General features: G+C 38.3%; 1 protein-coding gene across 3 annotated transcripts in view; it reads left to right on the top strand.

Moving 5' to 3' along the window:
• LOC105471359 (exocyst complex component 4) overlaps positions 1 to 24400 on the top strand; it is an 822236-nt gene that overhangs the window by 55208 nt on the left and 742628 nt on the right. For all 3 annotated transcript variants that reach the window (XM_011723811.2, XM_011723812.2, XM_011723813.3), the window contains exons 4-5: positions 4534 to 4718; positions 16226 to 16332. In XM_011723811.2, coding sequence (XP_011722113.2) covers positions 4534 to 4718; positions 16226 to 16332 — 292 coding nt within the window. The remainder of the gene's footprint in view (positions 1 to 4533; positions 4719 to 16225; positions 16333 to 24400) is intronic.

Genomic DNA, 24400 nt, shown 5'->3' with positions numbered 1-24400 from the left:
TAGATCTTCAATCACTGATACCCTTTCTTCCAGTTGATCGAATTGGTTACGGAAGCTTGTGCATTTGTCACATAGTTCTTGTGCCATGGTTTTCAGCTCTGTCAGGTCATTTAAGGAGTTCTCTACACTGGTTATTCTAGTTAGCCATTTGTCTAATCTTTTTTCAAGGTTTTTAGCTTCTTTGCGATGGGTTTGAACTTCTTCCTTTAGCTTGGAGAAGTTTGATAGTCTGAAGACTTCTTCTCTCAACTCATCAAAGTCATGCTCCATCCAGCTTTGTTCCCTTGCTGGCGAGGAGCTGCTTTCCTTTGGAGGGGGAGAGGCACTCTAGATTTTAGAATTTTCAGCTTTTCTGCTCTCTTTTTTTCCCCATCTTTGTGGTTTTATCTACCTTTGGTCTTTGGTGATGGTGACGTATGGATGGGGTTTTGGTGTGAAATGTCCTTTCTGTTTGTTAGTTTTCCTTCTAACAGTCAGGACCTTCAGCTGCAGGTCTGTTGGAGTTTGCTGGAGGTCCACTCCAGACCCTGTTTACCTGGGTATCAGCAGCAGAGGCTGCAGAAGAGCGAATACTGCTGAACAGCAAATGTTGCTGCCTGATCGTTCCTCTGGAAGTTTTGTCTCAGAGGGGTACCCGGCCATGTGAGGTGTCAGTCTGCCCCTACTGGGAGGTGCCTCCTGGTTTGGCTACTTGGGTGTCAGGGACCCATTTGAGGAGGCAGTCTGTCGGTTCTCATATCTCAAACTCTGTACTGGGAGAACCACTACTGTCTTAAAAGCTGTCAGGGACACTAAAATCTGCAGAGGTTTCTGCTGCCTTTTGTTCGGCTATGCTTTGTCCCCAGAGGTGGAGTCTACAGAGGCAGGCAGGCCTCCTTGAGCTGAGGTGGACTCCACCCAGTTTGAGCTTCCTGGCTGCTTTGTTTACCTACTCAAGCCTCTGTAATGGCGGGCACCCCTCCCCCAGCCTAGCTGCTGCCTTGCAGTTAGATCTCAGACTGCTGTACTAGCAATGAGGGAGGCCCCGTGGGCTTGAGACCCTCCGAGCCAGGCCCCGGATATAAACTCCTGGTGTGCCGTTTGCTAAGACCCTTGGAAAAATGTGGTATTAGGGTGGAGGTGACCCGATTTTCCAGGTGCTGTGTGTCATGGTTTCCCCTGGCTAGGAAATGGAATTCCCTTATCCCTTGCACTTCCTAGGTGAGGTGATGCCTTGCCCTGCTTTAGCTCTCGCTCCGTAGGCTGCAGCCACTGTCCTGCATCCATCGTCCGACACGCCCTAGTGAGATGTACCCGGTACCTCAGTTGGAAATGCAGAAATCCCCCGTCTTCTGCGTCACTCATGCTGGGAGTTGTAACCTGGGGCTGTTCCTATTCAGCCATCTTGGAACTGTCCCCCCTTTTTAAATAATTTCTTATAGTAACTGCCCTGTGAAATTATTTTATTGCTGTCTACATTAATCCAACTGCGTCTCTTAAATTTCTGTTAATCTTTCATCAGTGTGTTATTTAAAAGGTACTCTGCAGTCATTACATTTGGAAAAGTGCAGTAATTTATACAGTGACCACTTCCTATATATTAAAACAATCTTTTTATAATTAATTATGCACATTCGTAAATACAGATGATTATTATTTCTAGTAAATCTCAAATCTTAGTAAATACCTGGAAACTGCACCTCCCCAGTACAACAGAATTGACGGTCAGAGGTGGTAGTCTGTTGGGTTGACTGCTACCTCGCCAACTGTTCCTTTGTGGGTGAACTTTATGTTTCAAACTCCTTAAAACCAGATAAGATAAATGTTAGGGCTGGACGCAGTGGCTCACGCCTGTAATCCTAGCACTTTGGGAGGCTGAGGTGGGTGGATCATGAGGTCAGGAGTTTGAGACCAGCCTGTTCAACATGGTGAAACTCTGTCTCTACTAAAGATACAAAAAATTAGTTGGGCATGGTGTCAGGCTTCTGTAATCCCAGCTACTTGGGAGGCTGAGGCAGGAGAATTGCTTGAACCCAGGAGGCGGAGGTTGCAGTGAGCCGAGATTGCGCCATTGCACTCCAGCATCGGCGACAGGGCGACTCCAAGTCATAAAAACAAAAAAAGGTAAATGTTAGGTTTCTAAGTATATATTCTAGAGAGCAAATGTTGCATTGACAACTATTTTCTTTAAATTGGTTTGAGTACCACTTAGTATGGTTAGAGTAAGGGAAGACAGTGGCCTTGTCCAGCTTCCATAATTATAGCTTTATAAATAGACTATTAATAAGTGAAGGCCAGAAAATAAAACAGTGTTTTCTTATAGAAATAAGAGACTATTCTCTTTTCTCTTTTGTGGTAAGGTTTTCAAATTTTTGAAGTTCTGAGACTACCTTTGATAACATGTATGTTAATTTTACTTGTATTTTGGGTCAAGGAAATATATTCAAAGTTTGTCATTTAAATGGTTACAATGGCTCAAAGAAGGAAGGAACACTTACTGAAATTGCTTCACTAAAACATGTTGGGAATACCCTCTGAGGTTTCTTTACTCATGGAATAAATAGGTACTCTTAAAAATAATTTCAGTAAGCATTGAGGAGGTACCAGGCACTGCGCTAAGTGTTTTACCTGAATTTTTACTTTTAATTTAATTAGGTGGCTTTGAAAGTTGACACTTGTCATAAAATTCTGTATTTGGAACATGTACTGTTTGGGTTAAAAATCTTCATGTAAATTCCTACAAACAAATCAAGTGTGGATGTGCAGTGGGTGGTTTTTAAGCTTAAATATCTCAGCTGGATTTAATTACCTTAAGGGATAAGGCTACATGATGGGCCAGTGGTTTACCAAATTATTTTTCATTTTCTGGATCTCAGTGTCACTGGAGGTTAATGCATCCTCTTTTCTCTGCTAGAGACCCGAGTTAAATCCATTTTAGGGCATAAGTGTAAATGAATTTGTTGTTGTTTTTTCCTCCTTGGGGACACTCTGGTCATTTTGTGAGGCTGCCTTTCCATTTGGAATTGCTGGCAGCTTGCTCTGGGCCCAGGGGCTCTCATAGCAGGGCAGTTGCAAGTCAGCGTGAAAATGAACTGGCAGGCTTCAGAGGGCAGAGCTGGCCCAGGGCTTGTCACTCTTACATTCCTTGATTCTCTCTTGGTTAACTTAAGGAAACTTATTTGCTACTGACATTTGATTATAGCACATCACAAAACAAGTGATGTGGTTGTGGGTAAGCCATCACATTTTCTTTACCATTTCAGGCTGGTTTATATTGGGCAGCTACAAAGATTTCTTTCTTCACTGTCCACAAACTCCTAAGTGGCTCCTTAGACTGCTGTAGATGTGTGATCAACATTTTTGATCACCAATGTGTTTCACGGCTTTAATTACCTATTGTTTTAGTGTAAATGGTTCATTCTTTAGGAGCGTGTTTGCATCCAGAATTATGTTTAAGGCCTTTACCCTGAAGTATCATTAGTTACTTCCTTTATCTGTACTTGTTACAGATATTTAGTATAACCTACGCAGGGAATAACACACATAGCATTTCATCCCTGAGGGAGCTCACTTGTGTTCTTTCCCTCTAAGCTCATCCTGTCATTTCTATTTTCTCTCAAAGAATAGCACCTAGAGTGTGCTCTTTAAGTTTTTTTCTTTGAAAAGATACAAGATCTTTATACATAAAAACAAACATAATTTTGTGTACATGAATAAATGGGATCATATCATGCATGCTGTCTTTTTTTTTTTTTTTTTCCCTTTGCAGATGTCACTTTGCGTTTCAAAGTGAGTTGGTTGTTCCAGGTTCCCTGAAGCCTTCATGTTCTCCATTTATTGTAGGCATTCCTATACCAGTTTGATTTATCCAGTCCTTTTGCCTTGAAAATCTCCCAAACCACTTTGCACCAGGAGTATCTTCCTCTTTATGTTATGTCTTCCAGTCACCGTTCATTTCCCATTTCTTCTATTAAACTGACTCAGGACAAGGAGAAGTGATGACTACTATTGTCCACTTGTAGCATTCATGTAAAAAAATGTATTTACCTCTGTGTGATGTGTATTTGAAAAAGAGTGAGAGAGAGCCCGACTCTTGGTAAGCATAAAGAGTCATGATTGCTGTGAGAACAAGTTCTTTTTAAAACATTTATATAGTGTGCTTTTTTTAAAGCCTTAGTTTAAAAAAGCTAACTTTGAGTAAAAGTTGATTAAACCATTAGTACATGGGATTCCTGTGAGAATGTGAATGATAGTATCATTTAAATAGGGAGGTCTCTTTACATGTGTCCATTGATGGGCGTGTGTGGGCATAAATAGTTTGCTGTGGTGCTGTGTATGCTTTCATGTTTATCTTTGTCAAGACTGTTTTATCATTATCTAAGGTGAGAAAAACTCTCCCCTAGCCACATTATACTCTGCAAAGTCTTGGATATGCTGATAAAGTTCTCGTAAGCTCCCTTTTGTTAGTATCTTTTTAAGACGTCTTTCTTATTTATAATATTGCCAGGTTATTAAGTTGTACTTAATTGTCTTTCTTTTTTTTTCTCTTTTCAGGTGTCAGCAGTTGAGTCTTTGGAGGGCCCCCTGCTCCAGGTGGAAGGACTGAGTGACCTTCGACTAGAGCTTCACAGCAAGAAGATGAACCTCCATTTGGTTCTCATAGATGAACTACACCGGCACCTGTACATCAAATCGACTAGCCGAGTTGTGCAGCGTAACAAGGAAAAGGGGAAAATGAGGTTAAAGAGGCTCTTTGCTATAAGTGTCTTGTGGCAGTGCAGGATTACAAGGAATATTTTTTGTTTTCCAGAATGTTGTTGTAGTTTATTTTTCCTTTAGTGTACTGTCTCTGAAACTTCAGGATGGTTTTATAATAGCAAATATTCCCTGTTCTGAGAGGCTGACATTTGAAGTTTGTTCATTCATTCATTCTACATTCATTATGGTCCTTTTCTGTGAGGATATATAAGAATAATTTACTGTGGGTCTCATATTCTGGATCAGAGACATTGGTACATCTCAGAAGGAAGTTGAAAAATTCTTAAATTGGACTGTGAAGTCAGCCTAATTAAGAAATGTGGATATATTGGCTGGGTGCAGTGGCTTACGCTTGTAATCCCAGCACTTTGAAAGGCCGAGGTGGAAGGATTGCTTGTGCCCAGGAGTTCAAGACCAGCCTGGACAACAGAGCAAGACCCTGTCTCTACAAAAAAAAGGCCAAAATTAGCTGGGTATAGTGGTGTGCACCTGTAATCCCAGCTACTCCAGAGGCTGAGATGAGAGGATGGCTTGAGCCCCGGAGTTTGAGCTGCAGTGAGCTATGATTTCTCCACTGTATTCTAGCCTGGGTGACAGAGACAGAGACCCTGTCTCTTAAAAAAAAATGACAAAAAGAAATATAGATGTATTGATTGAATAAGATTCTTTGTTACTTAGGGTTATGTTCAGCTTTAGGTTGTCCTTTTTCTGGAATAGTTAAGGAAAGGTTCAGAGAGAACACCTTTATTCCTTGGTTGGCTGTAGCATAGCCTTATATTTAATGGCCTGGGTAGTCTCAAGAAATTCATTAGGTTAGTAGAGGCCTGGTAGGGAATAAGACTAGATCTTAAGATGATAGAACATTGGAGTTTTTAACATGTTAGACAGCTGTGCATAGTACATGTCCTTCCAACATTTCTTTAGAATAGATCTTTTCAGAGGGCATTTTAGCACTGTCTACTGAAATATACATGTTGACGCTTTTTCATTCAGATATAGACAAGAAGAGTACTGGAATCAGTGCATGCTGGGAATGAAGTCTTTCTTACCCTGTTTGAACAAAAAATGCCAAATTTGCGTGTGATGCTTCAGTTTAATCAGAGACCCTGACAGAGAAAGAGAAGTTTCTACCTCTTTTCTGCAGATGGGCACTAGAAAAACTTCTGCCAGGCACACAGATTTGATATGTACCTGAGACATAACTTCAAGGCTAGCTCTGAGTATGGTATCTGTCAGTACCTCAGCAGAGAGTGAAGTGGTGCGTAGGGGAAGTGCTAAGGAATTCTTTCTACAATGCCTGGTGATAAATAGCAGATCTGAAGAGATTTCTTCCCATACAAGGTTAAGTAATAGAATCACTATGAGTCCTGTGAAAATATTCTATATTATAAGGGAAAATGAGCATTATTTTGAGGTCTCAGAGGAAGAACATTTATTTAAAAAAAATTTATGTAAAGCAAGCAAGAAACATTTAAGAGACTTAAGCTCAAAGTTTCTCAAAAAATACAAGAAACACGATGTAGTAGACTATTCAGAATAATCACTCCTTTCCCCTTTACTTTAGTAGGAGAGGAGTATTTCCTACCCTTTGGTTTCGGGGCTTTGGCTTTTGCCATCATTAGGGTACATGACACAAGCAGGGGCTTCAAACGTGCTTATGCTGTTGAGTGTGGCCTCTCATGCTTCTGCCATTGTCTTGCTGTTGGTCCCAGGAGAAGGGCGAGAGACACATGAAACTGACTGAAGATCAGCAGACCTGCCTAGCCTGCATCAACCAACCACCAAAATATATGCTTATTGTTGAACATTATTGAGATTTTGTGGTTGTATGCAGCAGGCGCATAGCTTATATGAAAACAGTAACCAGGAGTTACAAGAACAGAGTAAGGAGAGATGCTAACAGAGCTAACTAAAACATGAAAAACATGTAAGGAAACCAAAATGAAGTAGGGAAATTTAAGTCTTTAAAACTTTAGAGAGAAGATCTGAATAACTGATGTGAAGGGAAAACTTTTCTCATGATGAAGAGGAAAAAGACAAGATGCCAAAAGGAAGATGATAAATATGGAAGATGAACAGTGGCCAATCCAGTGATTTTAGGGTTTCCAGAGGATCACACTAAAATGATAGCGTTTGGGGCTGAATTATATTCCCCCTAAAATTCATATATTGAAATCCTAATCCCCCAGTACCTCAGAATATGACTGTATTTGGAAATAGGGTCTTTTAGGAAGTAACTTAAGTTGAAATGAGGTCATTAGTGTGGGCCCTAATCCAGTTGGACTGATGTCCTTATAAAAAGGAAATTTGACACACTTGGAGGGAAGACCATGTGAAGACACAGGGAGAAGATGGTTACCTACAAGCAAAGGAGAGAGGTCTCAGAAGAAACCAACCACGCCCGCACCTTGATCACAGACTTCCAGCCTGCAGAACTGTGAGAAAGTAAATTTCTGTTGTCTAAGCTATCCAGTCTGTGTTACTTTATTATGGCAGTAGGAGTGAACTCAGGGGATCAGAAGCAATAATTAGAGTATAAATAAAGAAACCCACTTAAACAGAAAAACAAGTCTGCAAGTTGAAAGAATTTAAGGTAAAATTAATAAAAAACTTAATAAAAAAAGTTACTCTTTGATATAATCTGGAAATTTTTATGATTTTCAAAAACAAATTTTATAAGCACCAGGAAGAAATATTATGTGATCTGAAGTGATAGAGATAATTATTTGCCCACCCAATATCCATCCTTCCCTTCATTTTTAATGACAATCTTTATTTCATTCCTGGTGGCTATAGGCCCAGCTAAAAGGCTGCATTTTCCATCCTACCATATAGCTAGAGGGCGATTAGTGGGACTTCAGTTTGCAAGCTGTTGAATGGGGAGGTCATTAGTTCTTCAAAGATACCAATTAAACTGGTATGCTCACTCTTTTACCCCTCATTTGCCTTTCTTTACTTTCTATCTGGGACATAGATTGGTGCCATCAAGCCATCCTAGACACAAGGTGACCTTGAGGATAGAAGCCACATCCGAAACTCCATGATCACCTTGAACCTCTTTTCTAGCCCTGGATGGGGTACTTCTTTAATATGAGAGGAAGTTTTGTTTTACCCAGACCACTATTATTTGGTATTCTTTTTATACACTTAAAACCAGTTCAGTTACACAGAAAGGAGCAAAAATCAGGCTCACCAGGATTTGCTGAATACTAATGCCAGAAGACAATAGAACAAAGTCTATAAAGCTGAATGGAGAAGAGTTGGGATCAAAGACTTCTCTGCCCAGCCAAGGGGACATTGATATGTGTAGGTGACAGACATTCTCAGATATGAATTTATAATAAAAAAATCATTAATATTCTTTTTCTGAGCAAAATTCTCAGAGGTAAACTGTAAGACATATGTCAAAATTACAACCAGAGAACAATAAAGTTGTAAGTAGTTTGAAACAACTTTGAGGGCCACATACCGTTAAATATGTACATGTATATTTGTAAGTAACTGAAAAATATATTTTTGCAAGATTGAGAATATCAGCTAAAAACCATTGTTGAAAAAAATGTTGGCCAGGCGTGATGGCTCATGCCTGTAATAAACTTTGGGAGTCCGAGGCGGGAGGATCACTTGAGGTCAGGAGTTTGAGACCAGCCTGGTCAACATGGTAAAACCCCATCTCTACTAAAAATATAAGTTAGCCAGGCATGGTGGTACGTGCCTGTCGTCCCAGCTACTTGGGAGGCTGAGGCAGGAGAATCACTTGAACCCAGGAAGTGGAGGTTGCATTGAGCTGAGATTACGCCACTATATTCCAGCCTGGGTGACAGAACAAGACTCTATCTCAAAAAACAAACAAAAAAAGGTCTATGTAGTCAAGGAGTACTCTCTAATAGTAAACAGAATTTATATCCCTTTTTACTCAGTTAATAGTGACTAGGAAATTTGGATAGGTAGGAGAAAAGAATGCTGAATTCTTGCTTAAGATGAGGGGTGAAGTTTTGTTTTGGACTTTAATAGTTAGAGAAAATGTTTAATTTTGTTTTTATTGATCTAGATATGTATATTTAAAGATTTTTATATTTAAAAATGAATAGAGAAGACAAGTAAAAATGTTCTGTATTACAAAGGATATTGTACTGCTGCCCTACTTTGTCAGCGGGGGATATGTTCCAAGACCCACAGTAGGTACCTGAAACTACAGATAGTACTGAACCCTGAATCTGCCTGCACAGTAAATTCTCACTTAATGCTCTCAATAGGTACTTGGAAACTGACTTTAAGTGAAATGAAGCTGTAACTTTAAGTGAAATGATGTGCAGAGGGTCCTAGAATAACATTGTGTCCTTCAAGGTCCTCTGTTGATGAGAGAAAAACAAAAAATGGTTAAATGGTTTCATTATATGCCAAGATTCTTGATTGCAAATAGAGGAAATCAGTCTGGGTAACTAAAATAGGAAAAGAATTTATTGGAAAGTTATCAGGTTGTTCACGGAATCTATGGGAAGTCTGTATAATCAGGCTCTAAAACCCAGTAGGAACCAGCGGAGATTAAGCAGCTGAGCACACACAGTCTTAGACAAGCCACAGGAAGGGTCTGTTTGGGTTGCTATTTTTGCTGGCACCCTGCCCACAATAGCTGGATTTTAAACTCTTCTGTAAATGATCTCTAAATGTCCCTGCATCTTTCCTTTATCTCTTCAAGATTCAAAGTTCTGGATTCAAGCATCCAATTTGCTGAGCCTGGTAATGCCTGGCCTCCTTCAGCTTCCATAGTAGGAAGTGGGGCCTTCTTTTTGCTTTGATGCAGTCAGTGGGGATGGACTGTTCAGCTATTTGGTACCCAAAACAAACACCCAACAAATTTCTACTGCGGGAGAAAACAAAGGAAATCACATGAAGGCACTTACGTATAAAGACTACTAGACATTTTCGAAGTAGAAAATAGGCAGTAGAATTGACAAATGAAAGAAAGGTACATGCTCACATACAAAAAATAATAAATATTTTATTTGGAGGAAATAAAACAAATAAATGGTGAGACTGTCCTTGTTCTTAGCTCATGAAGATGTCAGTTCCAGTTAAATTCCAGTTGAAAATTTTGAAACTGTCAAATGAAATCTACAGTTCACATGGATGAATACATGCGTAAGAATTGTTTAAAAGAATTGTGAAGGGAGGTTATGAGGGGGGCATTTCTTATGTGATATCAAAGCATATTGTAAAACTGTTTTAGTCAAAACAGCACAGACATGCAAAAACAAAATTTTTTTTAAAAAGCAAACAGTACAGACATGCAAATAGAAAATCAGATGGGTGAGACAAAGTAGAGTTGAGAAATAGACCCCAGGATCTATGGACTTTGGTATTTTTGAACAATAGTTCAAGTCAGCTGGGGGTAATGAAGGCTATTTAATATATAGTGTTCAGACAATTGACTGTTGATTTGAAGAAAATAAATTTAGATGCCTACCTCTTATGTACAAATAATTCAGCCAGATGTAAAAATCACATAACACTGTATTAGCATTAGAAAAACTTATAGAAGGATATGTGTGGAGGAGCCTTTTCCAAGCATATCAGAAGACATAAAGAAATATATTAAATGGTTTAGCCATTTAAAAACCCAAAACTTACCTTTAGTAAAACGGAGTCAGAGGATAAACTCCACTCTGAGAAAATATATGTATGTCATATAATGCTTTAATATCTAAAGCATGCAGATATTTGTAAGCTTAGTAAAAAGAGATATAGACTGTTCATAGATTAAAAATACAAATGGCTAATAAACATAAGATTGTTCCATATCATGAGTAGTCAGAGAAATACACTTGAAAAATTAAATGCAATTTTTTGTTCAAAGACATTGATAGCATGTTATAATGGCAAAGATGGCGGAAATGCATACCTTTCTCTTGATGGTGGAATAACCAGTATGCCTTTTTGGAAAATAAATTTGCATATTCTTTGTCCAGGGAATTTTGTTTCTAGGTCTACCTCCTACAAAAACAGTACCATTTCATAAAAATATATGTAACAAGATATTCATTGTGACATTGTTGGTAAGAACAACAAAAATATGCAGCTTAAATGTTCATCAAGAGGAGTATGGTATATTGATACCATGTAATTATAGAACTTGAATGATGATAGTCTCTATGTGCTCATATGGAAAGGTTTCTAAGGTGCATTTTTGGGTCCCAAAAGCAAATTGAAAAATAGCATAGATAGTATGAACCTATTTGTGAAAGATTGAAAGGATAGAAACTTAAATATGTATACTGTATATGTTGGTATAAATATTTGTATGTGTATAGAAAAGGTCCAGACAGATAATGTCAAAACACTGGCAAAAGGAATTACTTGTGAGAAATGGAAATGTGAGGTGGGGAATAGGGAAGTTGAAATTCTTTTATTTCCTGTGTACATCATGAGCATGTTTTTAAAAAATAATACAATTACTGATGATCCTTTTGAAGATTTTTAAAAATGAAATGGGAAAATGCTTAGGCTATATGCTTGAAGGGAAAAACTAGAATTCAAAACTATGCAGGATGATCAAAGAATGTTGAAAAAGGAGCATGTGTGCCATTTTTGTGGTGTGCGATGTTGGGGGTGGATGGAGAGACAGAGACTCATTTTTAAATTTTTTTTCAAGCAATCCTTGCACCTCAGCCTCTTAAGTAACAGGTGTACCACTGTGCTTGGCCTTGATGCTCCTTTCTATAAGATGTTTTGGAAGGCAATATACCAAAATGATGTGAATGGATTATTTTTTTTTTTTTTATATTTTCGAGAAAGAATTTACACCTTTATAATCAGATAAAATTAAAAAGTTGTTTAAAAGTAATTATTTTATTTATTGCATGATCTCTTGGATTAATACTTGGTTTAACCTTGCTTCCTCAGCCATCCTGGACATCCTCTAGCTCATGGAAGAGAAAATTTGGTGTCCGTATTTGTCTCTGGGCATGTAAAGAACGTTCTTGACTCCATTGTATTTGTTCCCTATTTTGTCTTCTAAAGATTTTTTTTTTCTGTTCACATATGTTGGTTTTCCTTTTATCTTTCAGTGTTTTTTTTTTTTTTTTTCCCTCTTTGCTTAGATTTTAAATTTTTAGCTTCACTTTATTTTTTGTTACCATGTCTTCACCCTTGGTCTGTCATTTGAAACGATGGCTCATTTTTACTTTTATACCCTCTAAATCATTCATTATTCTTTCTGAGTATTCCACCAGATCTTAGAACTATTGAGAATTACTATGCCAGCCATTCCTGTTTCATTATTTAGTTAAATCTTCTTACTAAGGGCACATTATTTTTGACAGATATTTCTCAGCTCAGTTTGATTTAACAAAATTTTATGAGCACTTGCTCTTTGACAGGTACTGTGCCAGCTGTTCTGGTTAAGAATTGAATATGTCAGTTAATTCGATTTACAACTTAAAGTTCAACTCATCTCTGTCATTTTTTAGTTTCACAAAATCAACCAAATGAGTCGCAGTTGTAAATTTTGTACGTAGTTGAACCCATTTATTGCTAAATGAAGGAACAGAAATATGTTATAATTAAAAAGTAGATGTTTAATAAGCTGTCAGCACTTCTAACCCCTCTTAAAAAACTGTTTCCATGTCGTGAAATTTTGAAATCTAACATTTAGAAGCAGATCTTTACTAGTTGGATGGTTGGTTCATGGCCAGGAAGTTCTTGAGGTTACAGTGGCAGTGGTTGTTGTTGCTTGTTTTTGGTTTAATTTGTTGTATACTTTTCTTGTCCTCTACCATGTTGCTATTAAATGGCAAAATGCATTCGGTCACAATATATAATTGGTAATTTTGGGTGGACTGTTTTATACTGGCAGGGATTTACTGTATATCAGCTGTCTTTTGATCTCAGTTATGAATGATTCTGAATGGATTTAAAAAATTGTAATCATGTATTTAAAATGAAAAATAACTATCAATATTTCCAAAAGAACAGTCTAATTTTTATTTTATTTTTTGTTTTCAAAAAATGCTTTCTCTGAGAGATTAAAAACCCTTTGAAGGTATTAATTAATCCCTTCTCAGCTTAATCTCTGATATGTGGTGAGAAGAGGTCTTTTTCTCTGTTGTGAAATGGAAACTGAGGTCCATACTATTTAATGCGATATTCTACAATAGCGCCTACCTTCTGCTGAGCTTCATTCATGTCTGTAGTCACAAAGTGAGTGGGTGTGCCCCTTTCTCTGGAACTTTGGAGACTAAGTCCTTTCATAAAACAGCAGGAGCAAATCTAAAGTCATTTCCAGAGCTACTTGCCTTTGGGTTAGTGCTCACAAAGGAGAAAATTGAAGCCTAAGGGAACATTTTAGAGAGAGAGATGAGTGTATGAAAATAGTTTTGCAGTAAATTGACTTTCTAAAAGTTTATTGATGGAGTTCAAGGGCCCTTCTGGCTCTGATAATAAAATCAGCAGGTTATGTTTTTCAGAGTTGAAATGGCAAGTCGTTTATCACTCTAAATTTAACTGAAATATGTTTTTAGGTTAAAACTGAGAAAATAATTGTAGGATTTAATCTAAAGTGATTCGCATGTACATCTGTGTTCATAGAAGTATGTACTGTTATAAATACATGTAAAAATATCAGTGTGCACTGAAAAATATCAGTGTGCACTCTTTCATCATTAGGTGTGGCAGGCAGTATTCCAGCTATATAACTGAATTTCTCCGCTGATTGATACTTTCGTTTATGCTTTGAAAATAATTCCTCCACTTTGTTATAGAAATATCTAAATATTTAGACAATGTATTATATTTTTCCTGTCATTTAAAGTTGAAGTTTTTTTACTCTGCAGCAGTACCATAAACCTGTGTCTTTTTTTATAATTAAAAAAAATTTTATTGTCCCAGCACTTTGGGAGGCCGAGACAGGCAGATCACGAGGTCAGGAAATCGAGACCATCCTGGCTAACATGGTGAAATCCCGTCTCTACTAAAAAAATACAAAAAACTAGCCGGGCGAGGCGGCGGGCGCCTGTAGTCCCAGCTACTCGGGAGGCTGAGGCGGGAGAATGGCGTAAACCCGGGAGGCGGAGCTTGCAGTGAGCTGAGATCCGGCCATTGCCCTCCAGCCTGGGCGACCGAGCGAGACTCTGTTTCAAAAAAAAAAAAAAAATTTATTTTACTTTATTCATTTGTCCATTGAAGCATTTTATTTGTAAATATGTATTACATCGCTAGATGAAGAACCCCAGGATTTTCTCTCCTGTGTGTTTTTGTGTTGCTTCTTCTTGGTCCATGATGTGAGCTAAATCAGTACAATGAAACCAAACTGGTGGTATGGGAGCAGATTATTCTGTGATTTTTCTAGATTTTTCTAGATCTTTGAGTTGAACGTCAAATCTGGGGCTGATCACACTTGTTCACAACAACTTGGTCACACTGTGAGGTTCACAACAATTTTTCCAGCTCTGTGATCATCAGTGATTTCAGATTCGCCCATGTACCCATACTTTGTTGTCACAGTTGATGAAGACACCAGACAATGACTTTGGAACAAGGTCTAGTAAGAACCAGGTGTTTGCCTCTCTTTTCGGCATTGTCGATGCTCTTGAAAGCAGCAGACAGGACATTTATGCACACCATTACGGTGGCATGGAAAGATGGTGGAAAGAGCTCTCTGTGTCTTTGGGCATCTGTATCCAGGGCCTAGGGGAACCTGTAAAGTGTTTTCTAATTGTGAGTAGAATGCAGGTGAAAGAGGATGACGTCATTAAGTGGAAAAAAAAGAGAAGACAAAAGAAGTCATAAAACATGAAAGAACGGACAAATCGATTATCTATTTTATAAATAGATAAACCATTATGAAAAGTTGTTGGATTTGAGGACTGTTGGATTTTCTTAAGATAGTTTAGGCTGGGAACTTACAGGTTTATATTGGTGGAAAAGAGTTGTTGGGAGGATGCCAGTTCAATTCCTGGTAAATGCTTTCTGTTACTTTAATATCTCATACTTCACTTTTCACATTAGCCTGTGGGTGATTTTAACAATTGGAAATATGCTGTTTGGTTTAGCTCATTTGGAAATAATGCTGTTTGGTTTAGTTCATATCTTAGTCATACTCACATCCTCAGAACTGAGCGCAGTGCCAAGCACATAATGGATGCTGAAGAATTGTTTGAGTAATGATTCCCTTGTTCCTTGTAACAAGTGAAAAGGGAGAAGTTAATGACTGTCATAGCAATCCTCAAGGCCTAAGACAGTGGCTCCCACATTATTTGCACTCAATGAAAAGAATAAAACCTTAAGTGATAATTTCGCTCTTTAACACAGTGCGAAATTATCACTTGAACCTAACAAACTTTATTTTTCAAAGTTCTCTGAGAGAACATGTTTGTTTTTTATTGGATTATAAATACACACATACCTAGCACATTTGTTCCAAAAGGAGTGTAGGTGGGAGATGGGGATATATCGCTGTGGTGGGGGCAGATGTTGTTCCCAATTGCACAAATCCTTCCTTCCATTTGAGGAAATCTTTCCTATGGGCGTGGTCTCTTCCTGCTCTTCCTTTGCCTGCTCTCCGTAGCCAGTGCTACTGATGATGTATTTCAGTACTAAAAAGTGAGAATTACGGCTTTGACTTCCCTACCCTTGGATTTGGCTCTGAGGGGCTCTTCTGTTGTAGATAGTGTGGCGAGACGATTCCATTTCTTGAGAGTAGGGCATACAGTTTAGTTGGCTTGGCATTGCCTGTATTCTTGCACTTAACAGGTACTTTGAGATGGGAATTAATTTGAAATTTTGATTTTTATAGTTTTCGCGATTTAAAATTAATGTGTTTATTTTGAAGGAAGTTGATTTATTAGTTTATTTAAAGTTTATTAGTTTATTTAAAGTTAATTATTAAGATGAGGAGCTTGGCCTTCTTAGGAAAGGTGAAATGGGTAATCAAATACTGAATTAACCTGTTTGAGATCCTTAAATCATTTTAATTGTGATTATCAACGTCATGAAATTTATGAGTCTCTTTTGAAGAAAACTAAATGTAGTAAACTTCTGGAATATGTCAAAAACTGTAGCCTGAAAAACATACGTAAACACTAGTTAAACCTTTATTCAGTATCATGGCATGTTGTCATTTGATCTTTCTTTGTTGATAAATTAATATTTAATACAGATACAAAGGAGGATAATGAAATTGCCTGGCATAGTGTTATTACAAGGTGGTTATCCAGTGATCCAGAATTCACTACGCTAATTTTTTAAACAGCATTGAATGAAATGACAAAATAAAAATTTAAGGACTTAGAACTCTTACAATACATTTTTATACCCCTGTCTGTGACAATCACCTCTTTATTGAAAATATACTGGGGAGATCCAGATGTTTCAAGTTCTAGTGTAAAGAGGACTCATGATAAAAACAAAAGTGGTAAGGGTGGGGCATGTAGTGGGAGGACTTCAGTTGGTTTTGGAGAAAGTGGTAACTAGTGCTTCTTTTCCCGTTCAGCTCCCTTGTGAAAGATGCTTCTGTTCCTCTGATTGATGTTACAAACCTCCCTACTCCTCGAAAATTCCTTGATACCTCTCAGTATTCTACTGCTGGAAGCTCAAGTGGTAAGTATTTAATTCTTCAGCCACTAAGCTTTTTAGTATGCCTCAGTTCCTAGGCAAAGACCTGGAGGAGCTTTTTGGGGGCTAAACTGGGCTGGGTGGGCCTGAGGTAAGTGTGCTGGAACCTGTGATGAGCCCTTTGCAACCTTCAGAGCAAAGAAGATGTACAGTGATTCATTGGTCTGTTGCATTATCAGGGTTGAAAAGTGGCAGCTGAACCTGGCCTGCCTGCTGAATCCAACTGCATCTGTGTTTTATTGGACCAGCCCTTCCTTCCTTCCTTCCTTCCTTCCTTCCTCCCTCCCTCCCTCCCTCCCTCCCTCCCTCCCTCCCCTCCCCTCCCCTCCCCTCCCCTCCCCTCCCCTCCCCTCCCCTCCCCTCTCTTTTGTCTCCCCTCTCTTTCGTCTCCCTTCCTCCGTCCCCTCCTCTCCCCTCCCCTTTCTTTCATCTTGCTTTGTTGGCCAGGTTGGAGTGCGGTGGCACAATTTTGGCTCTCTGCAACCTCCATCTCCTGGGTTCAAGGGATTCTCCTGCCTCGGCCTCACAAGAAGCTGGGATAACAGGTGCCTGCCACCACGCCCAGCTGATTTTTGTGTTTTTAGTACGGACAGGGTTTCACCATGTTGGCCAGGCTGGTCTCAAACTCCTGGCCTCCCAAAGTGCTGGCGTTACAGGCGTGAGCCACCACACCTGGGCGACCAGCACTGTTTTTCTAAAGTTGAGTTTGAATGCTTTTTGATAGAGCATATGCTTTCCTTTGTGCTATAATATTTATTACTCCTAGTAGCTTTTACTCAGTTATCTCATGTATTACATTCAATGTCTGGTCCTGGGAGCTTTTGAGTGTGTGACCTCTGTCCTATGCCGTCTCCACTCCTAAATGTGCACACATCCACGTGTGCATACATAGTCATACCTGTAACACACTTTGAGGAAATATCCATAAACTTATTTTTTCTTCTTTGAAGACACCCAATATCTTATTGAACAAGACAAAGCCATTTTGGGGTTATGTTTAGGGTTGAGGGCAGGAGGGTATACTTTGAATGTAAAGATTTAGGGGAATCTTGTGGATTGTCTTAGACTTGCTTTTGCAGAGGGTTCAGCTCAACTGGGCTTGGAGACCTTCTGGACCTCTGCAGAGAGTTTCTCTGCTCTTATAACTTTGGGTTGGGGAAGAAGACTGGATGTCTTTTGTGGGATGCCCCACAAGTGCCTTCTTGTGGCAGCCAAAATCTTCATTGCATTTTAACAAAATTGTAGTGTTTATTATCATTATCTTTTCAGATAAAAATTAGTTCTTATAGTTCTTATTAGTTATGTAGAGCTTGAAATAATGAAAAGGTAGAAAAAAATAGAAAAACAATTTGGATTAAGTCAGTACATTTTGTATAACTAATTGGAAATATTTCTGTTGAGAGCTTAATATATTGTTGGAGCATATTTTGCTACCTTTAAAATGCCACTTAAAATTATTTTAGGGTTATTTAGGCATGGAATCTTGAAGTTTATTACTTTAACTTACAGGGAAGTATAGAATTTGATAATAAATTTTCCTTTGTTTAATTAGTAGCCAAATTTTTAAAAATTGCAAACATTTATTTTTATTATACAATAAATACAATAGATTGTACTCCAGTCTCTTCTTGGAGCTAGAAAGGTTTTGTTTTCTCCCTCTTTCTGATGTAATGTTGCTTTTGAGTTTTAACACTGCTCTGAGGTGTTGTAGACTGTTGAAATATGAAACAAAATGTATTTGTACCTTTGATTTGTATTTTGTCTCTGCCTTTCATGGAAATTACCAATTGTTACATCTTTACTTTTTTATAATGTGAATCTTACTGCTTAGCCTGGTTATATTAATTTATGTAAATGTTGCCAAGTCAGTGGCCAAGTGAACTAAAAAATTTAATTATTTATGAAGAAATGACAGGGCAGGCTTTGCAAATAAGTGTTGTATAAATATAAAATAAGCTGATATATACCAATTATGGCAAATTTCAGTAGAAGCTAATTTTGCTACATCTGTTATTTTTACTATGATAGGCCTTACTTTTTGATAGGCACTTTATCTGTCAGCGTCTGGAGTTTGTGTTCATCACCTAGTGGAGTTCATGGTGACACTCTGACTTTGGTATTATTAGGAATTACTGTTGAAGGACTGCTTGGTAGTTGACTGGGGCTAGGAGCATTATGGGGACTGCTGGTAGAGATGTGTATAAACCTTTCTTTTATTTATTTATTTATTTATTTGAGACGGTGTTTCACTCTTGTGGCCCAAGCTGGAGTGCAGTGAGTGGTGCAGTCTCGACTCACTGCAACCTCCTCCTCCTGGGCTCAAGCGATTCTCCTGCCTCAGCCTCCTGAGTAGCTGGGATTACAGGCATGCATCACCATGCCCTGCTAATTTCTGTAGAGACAGGGTTTCACTATGTCAGCCGGGCTGGTCTCAAACTCCTGACCTCAGGTGATCGCCCACCGTGGCCTCCCAAAGTGTTTGGATTATAGTCATGAGCCACTGCGCCCGGCCAGACTTTTCTTTTTAGATGAGTTCATTTCCTTGACTATTCTGAAGACTTGATCTTGTTCTTTTTTTTTTTTTTTTTTGCATGACCAAAAAAAGGTAAAAATATTATTGATTAAAATCAATAATAGCTGAGGTTAATATGTGTTTAGTGCCTAGTATATGGTGAAGCCATGTCTTAAGTGCTTTACAACAATTTTATAACAATTTATTGTCAGTCCCATTTTACAGATGAGAAAACTGAGGCACAGGGAAGTTAATAATTGATAAAAGTTTACACAGTTGACAAGTAGTTGTGATTTCAGCTCAGAGCCAGGTTCGACTATGCTCATCTAACCAGTTTGTTTTGCTGAAAACAAGCTAGGTATCCTCTGTGTATTAATTTTCCACTCACGCAAACTTAGTGGCTTAAACAACATACATTTATTATCTTACAGTTTTGTAGGTGAGAAGTCTAACACAAATCTGATTGCAGTAAAATCAAGGTGTTGGCAGGGCTGTGTTCCTTTTTGGAGGCTCTAGGGGAAAACCTGTTTCCTTGCCTTTCCGGCTCCTAGAGGCCACCATATTCCTTGGTTCATGGTCTCCTTCCTCCATCTTCAAAACCAGCAACGATGGGTCACATTCTTCTCACGTTGCCTCTCTCTGACCCACTCGTCTGTGCTTCCTTCCTCTTTTTAAGGACTCATGTGATTAGATTGATTCCACCTGGATAATTCTGGCTACTCTTCTCATCTCAAGGTCCTTAACCTTAATCACATCTGCAGTCTCCTTTGCAATGTGACTAATCACAGGTTCTAGGGATTAGGACATGGATGTCTTTGGGCAACCATAATTCTGCTTACCACACTCTGCACTGCCCATTTTGTGACTTAAATTATCTTTAGGAGCAAGTGTAAAAATTTGACTTTCTTCAAATTATGTAGCGAAATCTTTTTCAGTCATTGCAGTCTAGTCTTTAGGACTCTATTAATCTGGATCACATTATTAAAGGGAATTGTATAAATGAGGAAGATATAAATTATGTAGAGAACTGCACAAAATGTTACTAAATACATATAAAATTATGGGACTGATGAAATATACTATAATAAAAAGCAAGAATTTTGTCTTATTCTTAATAATAAACTGTAAGTCCTAAGAGTCGATTTGTGAAGTGCTCTGCAAGTCCGCCTAGAAAGTAATAGCCGTTTTCAGCAGGAAATTTAACATAGGCTCTTAAAGCTCCTCTCTCATTTTCTGAAACAGTAAGATTGAGGGTGTAATCCATTAGAATTGACACTTTTATAGAGGAAGTTCCAGTAGGGAATCCCTGGGTAGTATGGCTCTCCCATTGGGGTACCATAAAATAAGATTGGAAGTGATTCCTAAGAACTTTCAGGTTATTATTAATTAAATGAGAATTCTGATTGCTTTTAAACAAATCGTTTTTCACAAGTCCTATTTTGAGGTAGAGTTGTGGGTGACTATTTTTTTAAAATCATACTTTATGTTCTGGGGTACATGTGCAGAACGTGTAGTTTTGTTACATAGGTATACCTGTGCCCTAGTGGTTTGCTGTACCCATCAACCCATCATCTACATTAGGTATTTCTTCTAATGCTATCCCTCCCCTAGCCCCTCACCCCGACAGGCCCCGGTGTGTGGTGTTCCCCTCCCGTGTCCATATGTTCTCACTGTTCAATTCCCACTTATGAGTGAGAACATGAGGTGTTCGGTTTTCTGTTCTTGTGTTAGAAGACCTGAATCCATCCTATTTTATGGCTGCATAGTATTCCATGGTGTATATGTGCCACATTTTCTTTATCCAGTCTATCACTGATGGACATTTGGGTTGGTTCCAAGTCTTTGCTGTTGTGAATAGTGCTGCAGTAAACATATATGTGCATGTGTCTTTATGGTGAAATGATTTATAATCCTTTGGGTATATACCCAGTAATGGGATTGCAGGGTCAAATGGTATTTTTGGCTCCAGATCCTTGAGGAATCACCACACTGTCTTCCACAATGGTTGAACTAATTTACACTCCCACCAACAATGTAAAAGCGTTCCTATTTCTCCAGATCTGCTCCAGCATCTGTTGTTTTCTGAATTGTTAATGATCACCATTCTAACTGGCACGAGTTGGTATCTCATTGTGGTTTTGATTTGCATTTCTCTGATGACCAGTGATGATGAGCATTTTTTCATGGGTCTTTTGGCTGCATAAATGTCTTTTGAGAAGTGTCTGCTCATATCCTTCACCCACTTTTTGATGGGGTATTTTTTTTTTTTCTTGTACCTTTGTTTAAGTTCTTTGTAGATTCTGGTTATTAGCCCTTTGTCAGATGAATAGATTGCAAAAATTTTCTCCCATTCTGTAGGTTGCCTGTTCACTATGATGAAAGTTTCTTTTGCTGTGCAGAAGCTCTTTAGTTTAATTAGATCCCATTTATCAATTTTGGCTTTTGTTGCCTTTGATTTTTATGTTTTAGACATGAAGTCTTTACCCATGCCTATGTCCTGAATGGTATTGCCCAGGTTTTCTTCTAGGGTTTTTATGGTTTTAGGTCTTATGTTTAAGTCTTTAATCCACCTTGTTAATTTTTGTATAAGGTGTAAGGAAGGTATCCAGTTTCAATTTTCTGCATACGGCTAGTCAGTTTTCCCAGCACCATTTATTAAATAGGGAATCCTTTCCCCATTGCTTGTTGTGGTCAGATTTGTGAAAGGTCAGATGGTTGTAGATGTGTGGTGTTATTTCTGAGCCTTCTGTTGTTCCATTGGTCTATATATCTTATTTTGGTATCAGTACCATGCTGTTTTGGTTAGTGTAGCCTTGTAGTATAGTTTGAAGTCAGGTAGTGTGATGCCTCCAGCTTTGTTCTTTTTGCTTAGGATTGTCTTGGCTATGCAGGCTCTTTTTTGGTTCCATATGAAATTTAAAGTAATTTTTTTTTCCAATTCTGTGAAGAAAGTCAATGGTAGCATGATGGGGATGGCATTGAATCTGTAAATGACTTGGGGCAGTATGACCATTTTCACGATATTGATTCTTCCTATCCATGAGCATGGAATGTTTTTCCATTTGTTTGTGTCCTCTCTTATTTCCTTGAGCAGTGGTTTGTAGTTCTCCTCAAAGAGGTCCTTCACATCCTTTTTAAGTTGTATTCCTAAGTATTTTATTCTCTTTGTAGCAATTGTGAATGGGAGTTCACTCATGATTTGGCTCGCTGTTTGTCTGTTATTGGTGTACAGAAATGCTTGTGATTTTTGCACATTGATTTTGTATCCTGGGACTTTGCTGAAGTTGCTTATCAGCTTAAGGAGATCTTGGGCTGCGACAGTGGGGTTTTGTAAATATACAGTCATGTCATCTGCAAACAGAGACAATTTGTACTTCCTCTTTTTCTAATTGAATACCCTTTATTTCTTTCTCTTGCCTGATTGCCCTGGCCAGAACTTCCAACACCATGTTGAATAGGAGTGGTGAGAGAGGGCATCCTTGTCTTGTGCCGATTTTCAAAGGGAATGCTTCCAGTTTTTGCCCATTCAGTAGGATACTGGCTGTGGGTTTGTCATAAATAGCTCTTGTTATTTTGAGATATGTTCCATCAGTGCCTTGTTTCTTGAGAGTTTGTAACATGAAGGGGTGTTTAATTTTATTGAAGGCCTTTTCTGCATCTATTGAGATAATCATGTGGTTTTTGTCATTGGTTCTGTTTATGTGATGGATTACATTTATTGATTTGCATATGTTGAACCAGCGTTGCATCCCAGGTATGAAGGCCACTTGATCATGGTGAATAAGCTTTTTGATGTGCTGCCGGACTTGGTTTGCCAGTATTTTATTGAGGATTTTCATACTGATGTTCATCAGGGATATTGGCCTGAAATTTTCTTTTTTTGTTGTGTCTCTGCTAGGTTTTGGTATCAGGATGATGCTGGCCTCATAATGAGTTAGGGAGGATTCCCTCTTTTTCTATTGTTTGGAATAGTTTCAGAAGGAATGGTAGCAGCTCCTCTTTGTACCTCTGGTAGAATTTGGCTGTGAATCCGTCTGGTCCTGGCCATTTTTTGGTTGGTAGGCTATTACTGTCTCAAATTCAGAACTGGTTATTAGTCTCTTCAGGGACTCAACTTCTTTTTGATTTAGACTTAGGAGAGTGTATGTGTCCAGGAATTGATCCATTTCTTCTAGATATTCTAGTTTATTTGCGTAGAGGTGTTTATAGTATTCTCTGATGGTAGTTTGTATTTCTGTGGGATCAGTGGTGATATCCCCTTTATGATTTTTTATTGCATATATTTGATTCTTCTCTCTTTTCTTCTTTATTAGCCTGGCTAGCGGTCTATCTATTTTGTTAATCTTTTCAAAAAACCAGCTCCTGGATTCACTGATTTTTTTGAAGGGTTTTTTTGTGCCTTTATCTCCTTCAGTTCTGCTCGGATCTTAGTTGTTTCTTGTCTTCTGCTAGCTTTTGAATTTGCTTGCTCTTGCTTCTCTAGTTCTTTTAATTGTGATGTTAGACTGTCAATTTTTGATCTTTCCTGCTTTCTCTTGCGGGCATTTAGTGCTATAAATTTCCCTCCAAACTCTGCTTTAAATGTGTCCCAGAGATTCTGGTACATTGTGGCTTTGTTCTCATTGGTTTCAAAGAATTTTTTCTGCCTTAATTTTGTTATTTACGCAGTAGTTATTCAGGAGCAGGTTTTTCAGTTTCCATGTAGTTGTGCAGTTTTAAGTGAGTTTCTTAATCCTGAGTTCTAATTTGATTGCACTGTGGTCTGAGATACTGTTTGTTATGATTTCCATTCTTTTGCGTTTACTGAGGAGTGTTTCACTTCCAATTGTGTGGTCAATTTCAGAATAAGTGCTGTGAGGTGCTGAGAAGAATGTATATTCTGTTGATTTGGGGTGGAGAGTTCTGTAGAGGTCTGTTAGGTCTGCTTGTTCCAGAGCTGAGTTCAAGTCCTGAATATCCTTGTTAATTTTCTGTTTCGTTGATCTAATTATTTATAGTGGAGTATTAAAGTCTCCCACTATTATTGTGTGGGAGTCTAAGTCTCTTCGTAAGAACTTGCTTTGTGAATCTGAGTGCTCCTGTATTGGGTCCGTATATATTTAGGATAGTTAGCTCTTCTTGTTGAATTGATCCCTTTACCATTATGTAATGGCCTTCTTTGTCTCGTTTGATCTTTGTTGGTTTAAAGTCTGTTTTATCTGAGACTAGGATTGCAACCCCTGCTTTTTTTCCGCTTTCCATTTGCTTGGTAGATATTCCTCCATCCTTTTATTTTGAGCCTGTGTGTGTCTTTGCACATGAGATGGGTTTCCTGAATACAGCACACCACTCGCTGGGTCTTGACTTTTTATCCAATTTGCCAGACTGTGTCTTTTAATTGGGGCATTTAACCTGTTTACATTTAAGGTTAATATTGTTAATTTGGTATGTTTTTGCAGTGGTTGGTACTGGTTATTCCTTTCCATGTTTAGTGCTTCCTTCTGGAGCTCTTGTAAGGCAGGCCTGGTGGTGACAAAATCTCTCAGCATTTGCTTGTCTGTA

This window comes from Macaca nemestrina, chromosome 4 (genome assembly GCF_043159975.1).
Source record: "Macaca nemestrina isolate mMacNem1 chromosome 4, mMacNem.hap1, whole genome shotgun sequence".
NCBI lineage: Eukaryota > Metazoa > Chordata > Mammalia > Primates > Cercopithecidae > Macaca > Macaca nemestrina.
This window is presented reverse-complemented; position numbering and strand designations above follow the sequence as displayed.